The 21700-nt window shown below is 36.1% G+C and overlaps 1 protein-coding gene across 4 annotated transcripts in view; it reads left to right on the top strand.

Annotated features, from left to right (window-relative positions):
- The window catches only part of LOC140136782 (breast cancer anti-estrogen resistance protein 3 homolog), a 97559-nt gene extending 76994 nt beyond the window's left edge, over positions 1-20565 (top strand). For 3 of the 4 annotated variants that reach the window (XM_072158372.1, XM_072158373.1, XM_072158371.1), the window contains exons 4-9: positions 6621-6729; positions 12819-12849; positions 13567-14877; positions 16196-16293; positions 18481-18649; positions 19640-20564. In XM_072158372.1, the coding sequence (XP_072014473.1) occupies positions 6621-6729; positions 12819-12849; positions 13567-14877; positions 16196-16293; positions 18481-18649; positions 19640-20188 (2267 nt within the window). In that variant the 3' untranslated portion in view covers positions 20189-20564. Of the gene's footprint in view, positions 1-6620; positions 6730-12088; positions 12316-12818; positions 12850-13566; positions 14878-16195; positions 16294-18480; positions 18650-19639 lie in introns of those variants that run through there. The other variant, XM_072158374.1, reaches the window with a different exon arrangement.
- Positions 20566-21700: the final 1135 nt, after the last annotated feature.

Here is a 21700-nt window from a genome sequence, read left to right as displayed (position 1 = left end):
GCATGCAAAATCTTGAGTATAGGCTAAGGGTTTACTCGTAATTTTTTAAATTCTTATGTTAATTTTGATAATTGGTTGTAAAAGAGCTTGGGCTTGATTGTCACAGTAAAAAAAATACGAACATACAAAAAATACACCAAAATCGCATGCATTCTTTTGGCCCTTTATTTTCCCAAAATTGGTAATATATTAAAATTTAACTTCTATTGCCAGATTGTTCTTACAAAAGGATAAGGATACAGCCATGTTTCATTTGGCCAAACAGAATAATTTTGTTAAAAGCGCTGTATTTGTCTGAAATCGGGAGTAGGTCTAAATTAATTCAGTTAACTTACTGACCTTTGGAGATTTGAAACGCTTGGTGTCTACCACCAATAACCAAGTAGGAAAATCCACTTGTGGCAAAATGGAATACACAATGATCTAAAATGGTCTGATACCTAATGCCACAGTTCAATATTCTCCATTTAACAAGCATAGATCAAATTTTGACCTCAAGTTTTGGAGTATGAGGTTTTTGTACCCAAAATGCCAAAGGTCATTCATATGGATGTTACATTATATCAGGGTTAAAGAACTGTGTATTGATGTATGAGCATGTAATTGAAATCATGGTGCCACTTATGAAGAAATGGCATAGCGATCTAGGCATTGGTTAAGTGATAGTTGTGCCTTGGTACTTAACCATACCGCCACTACAACACCAGGGGTCCGATTTCAGCAAAATGCCTATGATTTCATCAAAATCTTGTTCTAGCCTTCGGAGTAGCCGACTGGTCAATATTCCAATATTCATGGAATAGGAGATGGGGTTGAAAGTCCCCTCCATATCAAGTGGTTCTTTTGATGCCAGATTTGGTTCGCTTTCTTACATGTACATATTTACTTTTTTCTTTTTAAACCTGCCCTCCTGGCTGTACAATGTAAAAATTGATTGTCCAGTAGTTTGATTTGAATTGAATAATTTGTTAACAAATTTCATGCTGTTTGAAATGGGTTTGAATTTCATTGTGAGAGGAAAAATTGTGACTATAGATAGAAAGGTTAACTTTTGACATTGTGAGGATTGGAAGTGGTCACTGCATTTGTCCATTTGTTTGGCATCAAATCATAGAAATGGTCTATGATCAAATATGCATGCAGTGACCAATTTAATAACACAGCAACAATTTGGTAATGGTATAGCAAGAAGACCATCAGACGGGTGGCTATAGATATAAATATTTGAATAATTCAATTGACCTACAAATAGAAATTAATTGGGGTGTGAATATGATACTAAATTAATTTTCTTTTCTTATAGATCTGATCAATAGGAACACCTGCTCAGATCTAGAGCATTGGTCAGTCTTTTTTGGTCAGTTATTGTAGAAAAAGGGTTTTAAGTTTAAGCATTGATGGTGGTTTAAGGGTAGACGAGGTATTGTTGGTCGAAGCAACCTAACAATCGATTTTTATTATCTAGATCAATATATTATTGAAAATCAACACCTTGATGTTTTGCAAAAGTTAGTTCTACAAATTGTATACTTTGCAAACTTGTTTAATTTATTGTTGTTAATGAGTTATGTACGTTTTACAAAAGTGTTGTTGTTTCAGCCCTCTTTACAACGTAACTCAAGAACCGCAGCACCTATAAAAGCATATCTGTGATATTTTAATTCTTCTACACGCTCGCTATGAATTGAGCAATGCACTTTTTGCCAAAGCTCACTACCATTCGTAAGATGCTGTGAACTACCAAATCACAACAGTTTAAAATAATTAATAACCTTAAGCAAGTAAAGTGACAGTTGTAGTGATATGCCCACATGGGTAATGATGATGAGGACAACAAAACAATGAAAATGGTGATGGTGGTTGTGATGATGATGACAATGATGATGATGATAGTGACAACATCATAGTTATGAAGAGGATGGCAAATATGATGAGGAGGAGGGGTTGCTAAGAGTAAGAGGAGGATATTGAGGAGGATTATGGTCATCATAGCAATCATAATGATTATCACTATGGTAATGATGACAATGAGGATGTTGTTGATCTTGATGATGAGGACGACAGCAGTGATGGTGATGATGCAGGCTGATCGAAAAGCAAACACAAAATGTGCTCTTGGGTTAAACTATGTTGTCTTAACAATAGGTCGTGTACTTTAAATGACTTAATTGCCCCAGCTTCATGAACTTTGCCTTGAGCTGATTACGTGCGGATACACTACAATTCCATTAAAACATCTTTCGCTAAAAGACAATCAAATTCATGATCAAACAATGGCGCATGCTTTGTGAATGTGACTCTAATGTCGTGACCTTAATTGACCCAGCAGTGGTTTTTCAAACACCTGGAGGCAGGTGTGTGATTAGTCTGTAATCATGAATGTGGGGTTTCTATACCACCCAGAGAAGATATTTTACCCTTCCCAGAATGCAACATGATGCATCACCTCATTACATCAAATGAGACTCCTATTACTTTGTACAGGTTCCCTTTGTTTTCATGTTGAGAATAGACTGGCTAAACATAGGTCGATAGTTAAGAAATAAACATATTCTGCAACAGGGCCGTAGCAAGGTATGAAATAGTGGGGCGGCCATATGGCGGGGGTCTGGGGGCCGGCTGAGGCCCCCAGCGGGGGTCAAGGGGCAGAGCCCCTTTAGGGTTCAGGGGCGAAGCCCCTGAAGCTCTCGCATTTTGAGGTACACAATGTGCGTAAAACCCGGTATGTGAATTGAAACTACTCACATCATTTGTATGAATGTAAATGTACGTACATAAAGTGCTAAAAACTAGTTTTAGGGGTATCAAAACTTGTATCGTTTTTTTTTTAACTGCCATATGGTCAAAAATTGGCCTATCTCATTTAGATGTTTTTAACCTTAACGCAAGAACTACACACATATAATTCAAATGCGCTAAACAATAAAAAATTACTGTCTGATATTGTGATTATTGTTAGCATAATAAATAATAATACCGATATAGAATGTTGGAATGATGTGGTGAAAATCGTTCATGTTTAAATATTTTTCTTGCCTGCAAGAGCTTTTTTCTTGCATGTAAGAAATTTGAAAGTAGGTCATCATACACAAAATGTATTGTGTTTAGTTTTCAAACACACAAGATAAAGCTTTTGCATGCAAGTACAAAATGCAAACATGCAAGAAAATTATTCTTGCATTCAAGAAGAAAATTCATGCATGAAAGATTTTTTTTGTATTTCCAAAATTCTTTGGAAGGTTTCTCCTTTATTTTATTAGCAATATCAATCGGGTAAGTTCAATGAAATGAGGCTGAAGAAATTAATTAAAACACAAATTGCATATCCATGCATAATAACACTAAAAATAGGTTAGCCAAAGTTTTTATATTAGGGGAAATTAATTTGTCTTCCAATGATTATTTACCTGGGGGGGTTCTGGGTGAGGGCCAAGGATTTGTATAGTTCAGGGTTAAGCCTGTACGGTTTTCTTTAAATGAAAGGTTAGGACAAAAAATAAAACAATTATAATTATTGATAGGAGCGGCACGGGCCAGCCTGAAAATGAAGAAATCGACTAGACATGGAGTCTAGTGAGGTGTCCCTAAACTATAATAGTCTATGATCTGATGACTATTTCTCATTGATATTTTGTTGCATAATATTTTCTTCTCGGGTGGCAAGGATGAGAGGCTGGTACCGTGCAGTGCTCCCCACCCACCCACACCTTTATCTTTTTCTTTAAAAAAAAAAAAAAAAATTTTTTTTTTTTTTTTTTTTTTTTTTTTTGATTTTTTTTTTTTTTTTGGCAAAAAGTGGGGCGGCCATGGCCGCCTGGTTCTGACGGCCCTGTTCTGCAAGATCTGGATTGTGCTCTGTTCATTACCTTTTTGTTATGTTGCATTAGGAAATCAGTACAGGAAATTGAAATGGAAGAAATGCATTATGGGAAGTTTAAAATATCTTCTCTGAATACCACCCACATAATCCACATATTGACACAGTCAACATAACATTAAATATTGTCTAATTATTAATGTAAAATTATCGGAGCGGTGAGAAGTGAGTGGATCTTATTTTCATTTCTTTATTTCAAATACGATTGGGGGGAACCCAATTAATGACCTTAATGAAATTTTTAATGTTTGGATAAAATATTACTTCCTTATTCACGAAGCAATAATATTATTGGAAAAATAATGAATGACAATAATTATTTAGGTACTATGCAAACTCAAATAAAAGTCTTCCGTATGGACTTTGATCTGATGTGTGGGATGCATATATATTGCAAAATGAATTAGTTGTAAATGAGATCATAGTCATGATAAAAAGATTAATTATGACGTAGTTGTCAATATGCGATAGGGATTCATTCACTTGACATTATAGGGTGCTACAAGTAAGTATTGGTAATTGTTCATCTGGCCGTGATCGAGTTGTAGTGTGACTTTGCATCAGTACTTCAGGGGATTTTAGGATGATACGAATATGAAGTTGATGAAGAAACTAAGGCATTCTATAGCTGGTAAAGTAGTCTTATATTCGCAGTTGAAGTGACGTCATCGGATTAACTACCATAGCAATATATGAATTCATACAATTTTTCAATAGATCGCCCTGCACTACAAGCAGATTGCACTAATCACCTGTGTATGTCTGCAAACATAAATTGAATACAATACCGCTCTTTTCAAAAGTACTAATCTTACAGGTGCGAGGTATCAGCCTTTCTTTGACATCTATGGTTCAACGCATAGGTACCGCGTTAACATTGTAGTGCAGGGCGATAAAGTCAAAATTGTATTCATCTATTGCTATGGTAGTTAATCCGATTAACTACGTCACTTCAACGGCGAATTCACAAAGATTATTTATTAGGAGTTGTGAATTTCATGAATAGCTGATGTTATTGTCCAAATTGGGAAAAAAGGATCTTAAATTCAGCCTCGATATCTGTGTGTAGGCCCGTATGGGTGTGTTTGTATCCGCATTTCAAGCTGTGGAGTTTTGCATATTTACACACATACCAACTGTTGAGCCTGTGAACTGTGGAGCTCCACAGTTGCGCTCCACGGTTGAAACTAAGAGTTCCACAGTATGTACTTGTTTAAAACTCCATGTTGAATTTATTGTGGTTAACTCCACAGTTGAAAACTCCTCATTGGGGATTTATTCAAGAGGTGGTGTATATAGAGCATACATGTAGGGCCTGTGTGTGTGTTAGGGGGCGTACGTGTTTGCCGACAAACGAGGACACACACAAGATTTTTCACCCTAAACTGTGGACCTACTTCCAACCGAGGACTGTCCTCGGTCTCAAACTGCTGCAAAAGACCTCAAATGCATGCTAGATGCTTTAAACCGAGGACCACACGTGTAAAAACTACCATCCGCAGGGTGATGGCTAAAATTCTGTTTCGTATTATACACACAAAAAATCCGCCATTTTAGTCCACGGTTAGGCGATGAAAACATCATACACACGTCCTCGGTTAGATAGCAAAACACAATGTCCACGTTTGGAGGCAAACACAGACAGGGGTGTGTTTGTGTTAGTAAACACTTGACATATGAGGACATGAGAAATCTGTGGACACACAGGAACCATGGACTATCCACAGTTCTTCTTCACAGACTTTTTATTCGACGTAAAATATTTGATGCAACATATCTACATTGTTTAATCTATTGCCATTCTATTCCCAGTAATGTTAAAGTTCTAACGAATGTTTGGTGATGTAAAATCGATAATATATTTCTACCAGATATTCTATGTAATATTGTTGAATTTACGTCATCAAACATTAGAACTTAAAACATTCATAGATATGTTACATCAAATATTCTACGTTGAAAAATCAGGAGTCAGTAGCAGTTCTATATGGATGTCCAGTTGGGGCTTTAAAAATGAGAAATATTTGATTGAAAGTAATTGGTCATTAGTCTGGCTTCATTAGACATGATGTGATGATTTGTTACATAACAATACAACAGATAAGTTTGATATGGTTTGATATTAAGCTCTTGTTTGATATGCATGGATAAATGCAGTAATTTGTGGTTTGTTTTGCCATCTCATAAGGCCAAATAAAATAAAAAACATGTTTCACGTCTGGGTTTTTGAAAAAAGGAGGAAGAGGGGGCTTTTTATTTTTTATCGTAAAATCAGTGTAAACACCAATACTTAGAGCTGTTTTAGACTATACAATAATGCCTGAAAAGGAGGCATTTTTTATTTTCTAGTCTTAGAGGTAGGTCCCCTCTAAATCTAATGATCTTAAAACCTTCCAAAATGTTTCTTGTACATTAGCTAAACTTGCTAGACAAGTTTTGAAAAGTTATAACTGAATTTCAAAAAATATAATAGAAGAAACCTTCTATTCTAAACAGGAGGGGACATGAAACATGTCTATTTTTTATTTGGCCTAATAATATTATGATCTGTACATTGGCTGCTATACTGGATACCACACAATGAAAAAATGTCAGCTTTGGTCAACATTGGTCAACAATTGGTCAATCATGCTCTAAAATTGGGAAGGTCTTCGATTCATATGCAACTAAAACTAAGTTGTAATAGTTAAATGAAATTCAGAAAGCATCATTTTTGGATTGATTTTTGTCTCCATCTTTGCAGGATGTCACCAGTTGAACAACGGCGTCCAGACCCAGTCCAGTCGTTTCTCCTATGCAAGTCCACCACCTTCACCGTCAGCTTGGATTACAAATAACCAGTATAGATACAGGTCAGTACAGGTCATTGTTTGTGTGTTTATTTATTTGTTTGTTTTTGTTTGTTTGTTTGTTTGTTTTTCAGTTAAGACATTATGCACTATACTCTTTTATGGACTGCCTACACTACAGAGATTACTCCAAACATCCTGCGGACTGAAATTTCACTCTCACTTTTGGGTTATTTCTTCATGTAATTTTACATGAAATTAGGGTTAGGGTTAAGGTTAGGGTTAGGATTAGGTTAGGATTAGGGTTAGGGTTAGGATAAGCTTACACAAAATAATTACATGGAGGCTCTATCCACTTTTGTCAGTTCACTCCATTTAGAGTGATTCTTGTGGCAATCTGTTTTGACTTGTTCACTCTATTTTCTTCATGTAATTTTACATGAAATTAGGGTAAGGGTTAAGGTTAGGATTAGAGTTAGGGTTAGGATTAGGCTTAGGATTAGGCTTAGGATAAGCTTACACAAAATAATTACACGGAGGCTCTACCCACTTTTGTCAGTTCACTCCATTTTACAGTGATCACTCCTGGCAGTCAGTTTTGACTTGTTCACTCTATTTTCAGTCCTTTACAAAATTACAGGTATGTGAAAGTAACACAGAATAATTCTTATTTTAAACCAGTGCAGTCACGTATCTATTGCCAATGAGACAAAAAGTTGAAATGATAAAGAAGATATCTTGCCCTTCCCACAATCCTTTGCAACATCACCTCACTACATCAAATGACACTCATATTACTTTGTACAGGTTCCCTAGTGTTTTCATTTTGGAAATAGACCAGCTAAAAATATGGGCCAAAAAAATTACATATTTTGCAAGATCTGAATGTGCATGCTCTATTCATTGAGGTACTTTTTGTCATCGGATCTATGACCCTGTTCACATTAGAAGATTTCTTCATTCGACGAAGATAAGTTAATCTTGATTAACTAATTAAGCATCGCGTACACATTACGCTGAGCGAAGATCGAGCGAAGACATTGCACTGTACACATTTCATGAAAATTAACGAAGCTCGATTGAAGCTATTATTAAGTCAGCGAAGGTCACTTGTCACATGATCACTTTCCTTTGTCGAACGAAGCGAGCGTACACGTTACAAAATTAGCTTTGTCGAACGAAGTATTCCTTCATCGAAACAACCTTTTTACAATTTTAATCTTTGTCGAAGGAAGAAAAGTGTGTACACATTAGGAAAAAACGATTTTTAATCTTCGTTCGAGGTTCGTCGAAAGAAGAAAATTTTCTAATGTGAACAGAGTCTATGTTACATTAGATACCAAATTAGTACAGAAAATTGAAATGGAAGACATGCATTATGGGAGGTGTAAGCTATCTTCTTTGGCTCCTGACCTTAAAATGACGTGGGCTGAAAAATATGGCAGTAAATAGTGATTTGTAAACAAGAAGAAATTGAAACAATTTTTGTTTTGGCCAAATCTCTGATTTAATTTTGGTGACTTTAATTTGGCTTCATTATGTCACAATTTTGGTCATAATTATCGCAATAAGTATAATTGTATCATGCAAGGTTAGTCATAATTTAGTGCGGGGAAGTGCAGGTCAGAAACCAACAATATAAGCACCATCCTGTGGATATATTCTTTTCAGAATTGTGACAACAAATACCAATCTATCACCTTAAAAGGATCACCATTGTTTTGAGGAGTTTTTTCTCCTTTTGTTGGTTGGTATCTAAATGCTGGTGATCAATTTTACGTTTGTGGTGTAGTCCAAAAGACAATTGAATTTTTGGAAACAATATATTCAGTGGCAAGAAAAAGTCTGACTTCAAACCCTAAATTCCTGACTTTTGACTCAAAAGCTGAATGTCATGGTTGGGCTATTTGATTGCCTAAAGCTATCTCATAGGTCATTCAAGGGTAATAAGGTAGAACAAAGAAAGTAAAAATAATGGTGTCTTACTTGAAATATTAGGTTAAATAAAAAAAAAGGTTTGTCTCAAAGCTCTCCAATTTTGAAAAACTAATGCGAAATGCGTTTTATTTTTAAAATTTTTTTTTTTACCAAAGATTTTTTTGAATGTGAAAAAACTTTAAAATCCTATTCTACTGTATGAAGTGTTGTATTGAACAATTAAGTGATGCTGCTATTGTTTTGAAGTGAAGCAATCTAATAGTAGGGGTCTGAAATTGTAAAAACGTTAATTCATTTCGTATTTTTTACACTTTTTCTGAAAATAAAAATAAAAAGAAGAAAACAATTTTTTTTACTAATGCGGGTGAATAAACTAATGCGCACAGGAGCTTTGAGACAAATTTGGCCTTAGTCAAAATACTTTGAGTCCTTTAAAAAAAATGTTTTTTAAAACTTTATGACGAGGCATATGAAAGCAACAGCATTTAATTAACAGTGCAAAACTAAGCGTCTTTTTGTATATAGTAATGCCATGGTAATGATTTCAAACACTATGGCAATTCTGTTTATACATGTACATTGTTAGAGAATAGTTTCCTGTATATCACTAAATGCTAAGTACAAGTAAACAAGTGCAGTGTTCTCTTTTTAGTCATTTAGTATACCGTAAAAATTTGTTAATAAGCGTATGTGCCTATTTTAACAAGTTGCTCCGACAAGAATACATTTTTAGGGTAGTTTGTTAAACTTGGTCGGTTTTCTTTTAATACAGATATTTGTAAATTAAAAGAAGAAAAAACTGCCCTAAAAATTTGCTCTTGTCCAAGCAACTTATTAATAGGAACATATGCTTACTAACAAATATAGCTGTTTCAAAAAATAAATTTAACCCTAACCCAACTAGGACTCACTAAAGCTCACTATTAAAACCGCTCTGCGTGCACAGATTCCATGGGACTTGATGATGCAATCAGACGAAGTCATATATACCCAGGTAATCGTTGGTCGGGCCAACGTCACCTGTGTAGCTACATGCTGGGGATCTTCTGCGTGGCAGGCGAGGGGTCCGAGGTTCGAATCCCGGGGGTGCCAAGTGACTTTCTTCTTCATCTTCTCTCCTTTTTCGTTCCTTCTTTCCCTTCCGATAGCACAAAAACCACGGGTAGGGTTAGGGTTAATCATCCTCGTAATACTAAAATAAATTAAACTAGACTAAGCTGTGGTCTAACCCACGAACACAGCCGTGTTGTTACCCCTAATGACCTTTGACCCCAAAATATATGAAAGCGGCCATAGACATTGGCTAATGTCAATGCATGGGTGCATGTGGCACCACTTTGCTATGTTACTTGTGGCAGAAGGTGCATTTTGAAGGTTTTTCGTCTCAGACCGGAAGTGACCCCTTAATGACATTTGACCCAAAATAAAAAAATACCACATATGAATTGGGTACCCACAATTCATGTGTGAACATACCGATACTGTCCTATGTTTTTCTTAGCAAATACAAATTTTTGACGGTTTTTCGTTTTATACCGGAAGTGACCCCTTAATGTCCTTTGACCCTAAATAAAAAAATACCACATATACACAGGGTAACCACAATTTATGTGTGAACATACCGTTACTGTCCTATGTTTTTCTTAGCAAATAAAAAATTTTGAAGGTTTTTCGTTTTATACCGGAAGTGACCCCTTAATGACCTTTGACCCCAAATCTGTGAGGACCCCATAGACACTGGGTAATAACAAAGCATGTGTGCAAGTGGTGTCACTGTCCTACGTAATTTGTGGGAGAAGAAGCATTTTAAAGGTATTTAGTTTTATACCGGAAGTGGCCCCTTAATGACCTTTGACCCTAAATTAAAAAATACCATATATACACAGGGTAACCACAATTTATGTGTGAACATATCGTTACTGTCCTATGTTTTTCTTAGCAAATACAAATTTTTGAAGGTTTTTCGTTTTATACCGGAAGTGACCCCTTAATGACCTTTGACCCCAAATCTGTGAGGACCCCATAGACACTGGATAATAACAATGCATGTGTGCAAGTGGTGTCACGGTCCTATGTAATCTGTGAGAGAAGAAGCATTTTGAGTTGAAATCACGTTTTTGACCCCTATGACCCCTGCGTGACCTTTGACCCCACGAGTTTCATATGACATGTAGGGGCATGGTCAATGATGATTGTGACCAAGTTAGGTTAAAATCGGTGTAAGCATGTAAGTGCTAGAGCAAATGTAGTGGTCGGCAGAAAGAAAGAAGAAAGAACCTAACGTCACGGCTGTGTAATGCCATTTCTGTTTTATATTATTGTATTTTATTTATTTATTTTTAGGCTGTGGTATTTTATTAGAACTTTGTAATGACTGCAGTAGCATATTGATGTGATAAGAGGCAATCAAATCAATTAAGCAAGCGATAAAACACACAATTAAATATCTATATTTAATCGTAAGTTATGCAACTTAATCGCATGAATGAATTTCGAATCTTCCGGAATTATCACTGAACATCACCAGATATAGTAAAAGATAAGGGATTACCAACCAATAGAGGAAGTTGATAGGTACTGTAAAATATAAAAAGTTGTAATTTTCGCGTGCGTAATGTTTCGCTCTTTGCCGATTTGAACTAGGCCTACATTGCTTGTTTTTAATTTTGTGATTTTGAGTTTTCTTACATACCTATACATTAAAAGAACATATTTGGGTGTTTTAACTCTCTTCACTCGGGTGTCAACTGCAGACGACATGTTTCAAAATTTTTTTTAAAATTTAAAAATTTCAGAAATGTAAATTTTAATGACCATATTTGGAATCAGCATGAACAATGCATTAAAATGAGTACAAACAAGCCTAGTATTGATTCAGTAGGTCTTAAGATAGCTCTTGATATTTTGAGAAAATATTTTAAAACTTGAACTTTTTCCATGGAGGCGCATGGATAGCATGCAGAGCATTAAAAGAACATATTTGTGTGTTTTTACTTTCGCGGTAGCTGTGTTGTGCGCGAAAATTAATGTACCATGAAAATTTCCACTTTTACAGTATTTACCTTCCGTGACTTTTAACACCTACTCCGAAACTGCGGCATCCAATAAGGAAATGCTTCAAATCCGCTTGACCATCAAACTTGACTGCCTCATCAAACACCAATTAACTGTTATAGTAACCGCTGTAAACACAATAGCTTTGAATATAAAACAGTTGGTGTTTAAAAGTTAATCGCTTATTATTACACAAGTTCGCCACTAGTAGTAGTATACCAGTAACAACGCTGAATGATGTTGGAATAAGTTTCAATTCTATAGGACATATTTGTGGATTATACATTGATATTGGATTTCAAATTTGGATGTGCAGTTTGTTTACCATATTTCTGCATGTCTGAATTGGATCGGAAATTTGTACTTTTGAGTTATACTGAGAAACAATATTTTCAGGATACTTTATGTGTTTGTTGAGTATGCTGGACTTCATACTGTTGTAGGAGAAAACAAGTTGAAAACAATCAACCCTATTGTGGTTGACTCCAATGGTCACAGTGTTACAGTTGCAATCATGGCGACAGTGTTGCGTAAAAGCGTTTTGAAACGTCAGCAGCGTGTAACTAGGACCTCATGTATTTTGAGATTTCAAAATTCATTGTCAATATGTGAATTACCAGGTGATGAGGATGATGCTGAGTGCTACGCTGATTATAGGTAGGATACTGTGGGAAAAAACTAAAAATACCTCAAAAAATGTAACATAGCCGTTAAAAAATATGCCTATAGCTTCAGAACTGTTTCATATTGAATGACATTGGACGTGTGGGGTATCAAAATGTGCATAAATAAACCACCCTTATTTCACAACATTGTGAATACAATGAATAGTTCTGAATTAGTTATAGGCATATTTATAATGGCTGCGTTACTCTTTTTGAGGTCTTTAGATACTGACATGATAAAATTGCAATATTTGTTGGTAGCTGAGGCATTAATTTGGCAGGAGGACCTGATTTTTCCTGAAAGATCGCTCACCATATATTTCACATTATCAAACACTACCATACAACAAAAGCAAAATTGCTGTACTGACAAGAAATTCACTCTGTGAGGGGCACAGACTGCAGCTAGTGCTATCTATAATAATGGACTAGGCTTGGGTGTAATCTCAGTTAATAGATATTAATTTTTTCTCTCTCTTTCTCATTTATTTACAGCACTATTCCAGAAGGCAAAACAACACCAGAGGTAAATAAAATGTTTTATCAATTTTCCATTATAGTCCAACCTCCGTTATCCAGCTGTAATGAGATTCTTCTCTGATTGTCCAAAGTGTCATTATTAGGACAACAGAAAAGAACTGAATAAAAATAGAGGGTTGTAAACCAATTTTATGCTCTAAACAGTGCTGCAAACAACAGAGATGATGAAAATATATGAGCATTTTAGAAGGTTAGTTTGTGAAATTTGGTGAGATTGTTAGCTCTTGTACTCGACTGCAGGGGATTCTCTGGTATGTAGGAAGGGAAACCATTAGTGGCAGCACAAGGGGGAGGGGCACCTCCCATCTTCTGCTGCTTTATCCACAGTTAAAATAAGAAATTGTAAATAGTTCCACTTAATGTTAGTCCAAAAATTTTAGGCAAGTGTCTCTACATTTGGGCCTTCTTAACTGTCCTACACAAAAAAAAAAAAAAAAAAAAAACACACCAAAATTGCCACTGGAAATCATTTATTGTGGTGGTGTAGTTGTAGTGATGTAATGTCACAAACCGCTCACAGAAGTATCCTGCCCCTTCTCGAGCCACTTCCGGTCCTGCCGGGACTCGAACCCATGATCTCGGGATTAAAAGATGAGGGCACTAGCGTATAGACCAAAAGAGGACATCCCTGTCAGGTGTATAACACCAACGCACTTACCTCCATTACAGTAATCTATCTTTGGTGTTCTTTTTTGTTCTTAAGGTTCCTCCATCACCTATAAGGAAGAAGATGGAACTCAAGGACAGCTCACCAGAAGAACTTCGTAAGGAACTTGAAGAAGAACTGAAATTACCCAATGATGACATCCGTAGCCATGCATGGTTTCACGGAGGAATCAGTAGAGAGAAAGCAGAGAAGCAGATCCGAGAGAACGGCGATTTTCTTGTGAGGGACTCAATTTCCAGGCCAGGCAGTTTTGTGCTGACGGTGCGCTGGAAAAACACTCCTATGCATTTTGTAATCAACCGGGTCGTAGTTCAAGTGGATACTCCCTATGCAAGTGTACAGTATCAGTTTGAGAAGGAGTGCTTTAGTTGTATACCGTCATTGATCCGGTTTTACATCGGTAATTGTAAACCGGTATCGCAGGAATCCGGTGCGGTGATTCAGAGGCCGGTGAATAGAACATTACCGTTAAGTTATATAGACGGCAGGTATGCCGAATTCAACAGGGCACAAGGAAATGCTAATCATATTTACAGTTCTGTGCCTAAGAAAGTTGTTACGCCCAAGTCTTTACTGGGTAGTCCGTTGCGGCAGCGATGCGACAGCCAACCATCAGTATTCATTAACAGACCTAATGTAATGGAACGACCTAATGTAATGGAACGATCCGGTAGTCAGCCATTGTTAGATGTCAAACATAACGGCGTGCGGCAACTCCCGTTAAATAAAGACGATGATCGCAGACCATTAGAGCGCACAGGGAGTGAACCCATTTTGAGTCCTACCGTAGAAAGAAGACAGTCACTTGAGTATACTGATCAAGATTATGCGGAAACCAAGCCAAGCTTTGGTTCCGATAGTAAAATTGTGGTTAAACAAAGTCCGCCTGGCAAACCAATAAGAACGCTTGATGTGAAAGAGCATACGTATCAAGAGATCCCATCACCAAATAGTAATGGTGAATCCGTGGGTGAATCGGTGCGTATTTCAACACTTCATGATGAAGAAACAACTCCGAAATATATAATCCCTGAGAAAAATCATACAAATGGAGGTTTTGATGATGCTAAACTTAGAAGAAGGATTTTCTCCGATACAAGGAACTCAATGTTAGATAACTCAAACTATTCAGTTGTTGGTAAGGAACATGTGGATTTGAAACCAGTCAAAGAGGTAGTGCCATTGAACGAAACATCATCAGTTTTTCATCCGTTGGAGTTGAAAACGTCCTTCTTTGGAAGCGAGAATAAACCCCTGGAAGCGTCTGCCATGATGGAGACCAAACGGATATTACTGGAGGAAGACCCATTGCTGCTTGCCAAACATATGACTAGTGTGGATCTTCAAGTAAGTATAATGCTCTGCATGATAGCCATAGGCTTAAACTTAAATAAAAAGTCCCAAGTTTTCAGATATTTTATCCAAATATTAAGAGGTATTTCAAGAACCACTGAACCAATACTAGGCTTGTTTGTACTCATTTTAATGCAGTTTTCATGCTGATTCCAAATATGGTCATGAAAATTTACAATTCTGAAGTTTTTGAATTAAAAAAATTGGAACTTGTCGTCAGCATTTGACACCGGAGTGAAGAGATATAACGTGTGCTAATCCAGTTGAAATCCATATAGGCCTAAACTACCTACATTTGTATGGAAGACATTGCCTCTCATACTTCATTTGAAATCTATATTATATACACCCCCTGTGTGGGATATTAAGGTCATATCTTCCATAGAGTTCAAGTGAAATAGCCCAGTTTATATCATGAAATTAGTATTAACACAAATTACCTTGAAATGAAATACATTTATTGTGAGAGATGTTGTGGGTAGGTGAAATGTTACGGGGTTAACTCCCTGCAAGGTGCTTGTTCTTTTGGATCAAGCTTGCAATTGGTACACAAAGTGAAAAGGATTTTAGATCATATATATATGCTATTATTCTTATACAGGCTGTATCAAAATGATTGATACCCATCAATTTTTATGTTTATTGATACGCCTGCCTCTTCAAAATGTATGCAACATTGGATACTCTTGCAATGTCCAGAATGTATAGTTTATGACTAAAAGAGTTAACCCTTCTGAATTAATCTACAAATTATTTGGATATTATGTTGATTTTGATGTGTCAGACTCAACTATTATCAATGAAAACTGCTGGGTATCAGTCATGTTGATACAACTTGTGCACTGTACACAGCATTCACTTTACACACTTCACAAACTGTAATCTTAATAAGGATTGGAGCTTTTTGTATAGATGTGTGCATATGTTTGACTCTCATTTCAAGTATTTTAACTGAATCTAAATTTTCAACTTGGTTTTAAAATGATAGTTTGATATACATGTACATATGTATTAAAGTTCCTGTTCAAGCAGCTATAATATAACTTCTATTTAATCACCACCTTCTCCCTTGGTCACTTCAAATATACTGTCCAGGTAGAGGGGATCTTGGTATGTAGTCAGGGGTGCCCTCCAGGCTGTCTTCTAGCTTCACATCCAAGTGTGCTGGAGGGTTTCAGGGGAGGGCCCATCAGCATCAACAATTGCTAATGTTGATGACTTGCCTTTTGTTTAATGCTTTAGTTCACAACTTATATAGCAAACACAGAGAGTTCATTGTAATAGTTAAGTTGATATCACTTTGTTTTTCTAGGTGTGTCGTATCATTGATCCAGGCAGTAATACTTTACCAGGGCTTGAACTCATCACCTTACCCCCAGGCAGACAACTCAGACATGATCTACTAGAAAGGTTTGTACCTTGCAATCTCTATAATTCATTGTGTATACAGACAAATCCCATATAACTATAAATTGGGTCCTTTTGTATTATAATGACCTATAGAGGGCGGTGTTATCAACTTTTTGTGGTGCAAAGCTGCTTTTCAAAGAGCAACATTTTGATATTTTCCTGGTTTTGAAAGTCACCTATTTTGACTGAAAAAATTTAAATGATGTTAATTTGTTTAAATGGTCGGTCCATGAGGAGACACATTTGGGTATTGATAGAACCAAACTAAAACAAAATGTGCTTAAGCCAGGCTAAAGAACAAGGAAAAGAAGGCCACTGCCAACAATCAAGTGAACTGTCAGCTTTGGGTCAAGTGAAAAGAAATACTTGATTCTTTCTTGCTGAAACATGTATAAATCTTTTAGTTGCCAAACGCATTGATGTATCATAGATGTTACATTGAACACAACAGAAGAGGAAGAGGATGTTCTTTATAGTTGTAATGTTTTCCTTTATCCCGGTGCCCCGCCTGGTGCAGATTGACACTGTATTGTACCATTCTTATTAAAAGTTGCCAAATGTAGTGATAGTCTAAAACTGGTACTGGTGCCTTGTCATAATTGATACTGTGTTATTCCGGCGTTCATATATCATGAGCCTATTACATGTTTTCGGTAACTGGTTATCATGTCATGTCGTGTCTTTTTACACCATCACTGAAAATAAAAAATATAGTTTTGTTTCCTGTTGGTGGCCTAAAAACCTAAATGTGATATGCATTTTTTTAATTTAATTTTAGAGTTGGAATGTCTGGTATAATAATGCCTCAAATTACTTATATTCAATGTCAAATCAGTGCAGAGTTGGTTAGATGTGTGAACCTGTACTGTAGGAAAACTAGATTGATTTTCATTGAATTCATATTAGTGATTTCATATTGCTTGTAAACAAAATGTATGAGAACTTAATTTTTTTTAAACAAATTATTTTTTGCTTGAAAATATGATTTTTTTTTCTCAAAAAAATTGAAATGTGGTAAAAAATAAAGCTCTCAGAAACGAAATGTGTACAACCTACAGGAAACAATCTCTGTTTTTTTATCCTACTTTTGACACAGTATTATACCATCCTTTAAATAGGGTATAGTACTGGCAGCCGGTTCTGACAGGATGTGGTGTGCTGGTGTGTGCCTGGGTGTGGTGCCCTAGAAACATTGATACCATTTTCAAAAAAGAAAAGGGAAAAACTTGTCAATAGAAAGTTCATGGTCCATTGTTACATTAAATCATATCTAAAAAGGTACAAAGTTCATAATTTTTTCACCATTTACACAATTGAGTTTGATAATAATTTGATAGCTATAATCTAGAGTCAGTACTGCATTGTATAATTCTATACCTAAATAGTGAAATATTCCATTTTAACGAACTTTTCTACGAACTTACAGTAATTACAGGGATGCAGACCTTAAGGGAAGGGGTATGAACGTTTGGACAGTATTTATTATGGGACATTAGAGCACATCAGACATATCGAATTGCATTCTGAATACGAAGAATGTCCTTCTGATATCAAATAATTTTGATTTTTTGAAATTAGCAATGTAATACACATTTTATGGCAAATGATTAAAAATTGATATTTTGGATATTTAACAGTACTTGAAGTAAACTTTATAAATCTGATGATTTATACTTAAAGTGTATGTAGGTGGGATGAAAATCGACGATCAATTGAAAATTTTGACCTTTCGTATTGAAGATATCCATATCTTCAATATAAAAGGTCAAAATTTTCAATTGATCGTCGGCCTTTCCTCCCAGCTACATACACTTTAAGAATATATCATTAGATTTATTTCGAGGACTATTATATATCAAAAATTTTAATAATTTGTCATAAAATTTGTATTATATCGTGAATTTCAAAAATGAAAGTTATTTGATATCAGAAAGACATGTTTCGTATTCAGAATGCAATCGATACGTCTGAGGTGCTCTCATGTCCCACAAAAAATACTGTCGAAACGCCATAAACGCTCATTCTAGATCCCTTAAATTTTCAATACCATTTAGAAGAAAAACCACCCCATATCTAAACCAGTTTCGGTAAATTGTGACGCAAAATTGTAGTGTGAAAATGCCCTGGAAACCATGATTAGGATGGAAAAAGTTACATCTCCATGAATTTCTTCTTGTTTCCTTTCAGGTATAACTGTGTGAAGACCTGGCTGTCCATTACATTGTTAACTACTGTAGAGAAGGATACCAGAGTCAAACTACTGAGTCAATGGATTCAAATTGCTGAATGCTTGAAGAGTAATATGGGAAATATGTTTGGTTTTGCTACCATCATGGATGGCCTAGGCTCTCAACAGGTGAGGTGATCAACAGCACAGCCATAAGCTATTCCAGTTGAAATCCTTACACCCCCTGTGGAAGACATGACTTTCATCTTACACACGGGGAGTGTGCATTTCAAATGGGGTTTACCTGAATGGTTGACTCTTTAAAATCTACACCTCCTGTGTGGAAGATTAATGTTATGTCTTCCATATGTATTTTAACTGAAATAGCTTTTTTTCCAATGTCTATACAAATTATCAAAAATGGGACCCATTTCTACACCCAAGGCCCATATTTTAGGCCATATGTGACACAATCTGGTCCATGGGGGCCAAAGGCGGCAAATTTGAAACTGAGATAAAGGTAATAACATGGAGTAAAAAAACGATAAAATACATAAGAAAATAGGCATCACAAAACTTCATAACTTTAGAACTATGCTAGACCTTCTGTGTTTTCAGCCAATGATAACCTATTGTATATGTATAATGTAATAATTACAGTAACTCAATTTTCAAAAATGCCTCCTTTGGCCCCCATGGACCAGATCGTGTCATATATTGACAAATTTTTGTATCTTTTGGGACATATTGATTCAAGATTCGCCAAAATTATTAAGCTTATTTTCTGACAAAAGAAAAGAAGATCCATAAATACCAATTTTCCCTCAAAAGGTTAAAAAAGAGACCCATTCCAGAGGTACATCTCATTCCAGAGGTACATCTCATATCTAGCAGTTGTACTGACATGATATCCCTACAATACACTCGGTGTTGTCAATCCGTCTTCAGAAATGGGTGCAGGGGACACCTGCCTAAATTGTCAAAAAGTGACTAAAAAGAACATAAATTTGGCTATTTTTTAAACAATGGGGGTTAAACTAAGTACCCATGAGGTGTTTAAATGAATTACCATCCTGTACATTATTTTAGTTGACATACCAACCAAAAAGCAATTTTTAATCTTCATTAAACATGTTTAATAAAACTCTTCCCTCTTTCTCTTTGTCTCTCCTCTTACAGGTGTGCAATTTAAAACAAACATGGGAATCATTACGTACAAAGTACACAACAACCGCTGTGACATACGAGACCAAATTACGCTCACTGCTCAAATCACTCAACAACGGAGAAAATGTGATATCGTTGACTAAAACATGCATCCCACATGTCATACCCATAATTCAAGTGCTTGAACGTGATTGGTCACCCCTTGGATCACATGACTGGAGTAAACCGGCGAGTCAAGAAGCGCTTGATAGTCTTCCACAGGGTGAACCGTGGGAAGAAACTTCCTTATGCTTTGGTATGGAGCCAATGTTAAACCATCTCCAGAATGCCCATATGTTCGCTCAGCAGGGGAAGATGTTTCGTATCAATGCTGACGCTAAACTGCAGAAATTCCTGCCAGATGAGGACATGCTGGTCATGTTCAGAACAGACTTTCACATGCGACTTCTGTGGGGAAGCAAGGGGGCGCTTGTCAAACGAGAAGAGAGGTACAGGAAGTTTGATCGTGTGTTGACGGTTATGTCGGAGAAACTTGAACAAACGATTATCTCATCGGCATAATTTTTTATGTTTATTCTGTGGTCAACCCTGTTAAAAGATGTATTTTATTTATTAAGAACAGGAACAATGTTATGTTGATATACTTTGATGTGAACAAACAAGATAAGATTCTTGCCCAAACTTTAAGTTCTTTAACATCAGACCAGCCTGATAGGCGATGGCTGGTAAACTTTTTTTTGTCAGGCTGGTAAATTTGTAAAATTACATGCTTGATTGACAGGTTGTGGTAGCCATTTTGTCTTCTGCTCTTATACTGGCTGGAGACAATGAGAGAATTATGCCAAACTTCAATTTGTTTCTGTAAAAAACATTGAAAATCAGCCTTTATTTGAAGGAATAATTTACAAAATGTCCACTTTTCAGCTCCCTGAACCCCCCCAAATAATCCTAGCTACAGGCCTGCATGGCAGGATTTGAAGTTTGATTGGTACACCTGCCCATCTTCAGGCTACCTGCCCAAGTTGCTGCATGCCAGCACTCAAAAAAGTTATGGTACACCCCAATATCAAAGTATTTCAGCAAAATGTCTCTCCTTGTTCTAGAGTTTATTTGTGAATATCAGAGTATATGAGTTTATATAATTAAACATATAATGTGTATAGTCAAAAGTATTATGTTGTGGTCATCATTGCATCATCCTGTCAAGAATGTGATATATTATATATTTGAAGTATATATATGGAAACAAAGTGAGAAATGTCATAGGTCTACATGTACAAGATTTGTCTCCAGTTAGGTATGTTTTTATGTCACTGTCAAATAGGCTTATTGTTTTAACATTCGTTTATAAGGGGTGTACATGTCCCGGGGGGGTACTCAAGTTTGGTTTTGATAGGGACGTGCCGCTGAGATTTTGGAAGTAGACCCATAAATATACCAATTTTTCAAGGAATTTGGACCCATTGATATACCAAAAGTCAAAATTTTCGGCTGAATTTACCCAAAATTGTCTTAGTACAAATTTTCCCAAAATTTTGAAAATTTTGGCTAGATTAAGGAAAAATTGGGCTGTTTTCCAAAAAAATTGAGAAAATTTTGAAAAACGGACCCATTCATATACCAAAATAGGCTTTGAAAAGGGGGTCATTGATATAACAGAAGGCTGAAAATGCTACCCATGTTTGCGGCACGTCCCCGTATGGTCATTTGTACTGAGTACCCCCCCCCCGGGGGTACATGTATACAAATTTTCACCCTGATGTGGCAATGATGTCAACGTGTTGAGGCAGCTGTTTCACACATGAATCTATGCAGGTCAGAATCTTTAATGCTTGCTTGTGTACGCCATCACTTTGAGCGAACGCTAGCAATTTGAAGCTGGGCCTGATGAAATGCGCCCTGACGTCTAACGGCTGCATCAGGATGGAAAGTGGTATACATCATTTTAAAATATAACATGCATAAAAATGCTAAGAAATCATTTCTACGTACCACACAACATGAAGAAAAGGCATCTTATGTTATGATATGATACTATCAGATCCAATTGGGCCAAAGTTGGTTTCTCTTATC

Source organism: Amphiura filiformis, chromosome 17 (genome assembly GCF_039555335.1).
Source record: "Amphiura filiformis chromosome 17, Afil_fr2py, whole genome shotgun sequence".
Taxonomy (NCBI): Eukaryota; Metazoa; Echinodermata; class Ophiuroidea; order Amphilepidida; family Amphiuridae; genus Amphiura; species Amphiura filiformis.
This window is presented reverse-complemented; position numbering and strand designations above follow the sequence as displayed.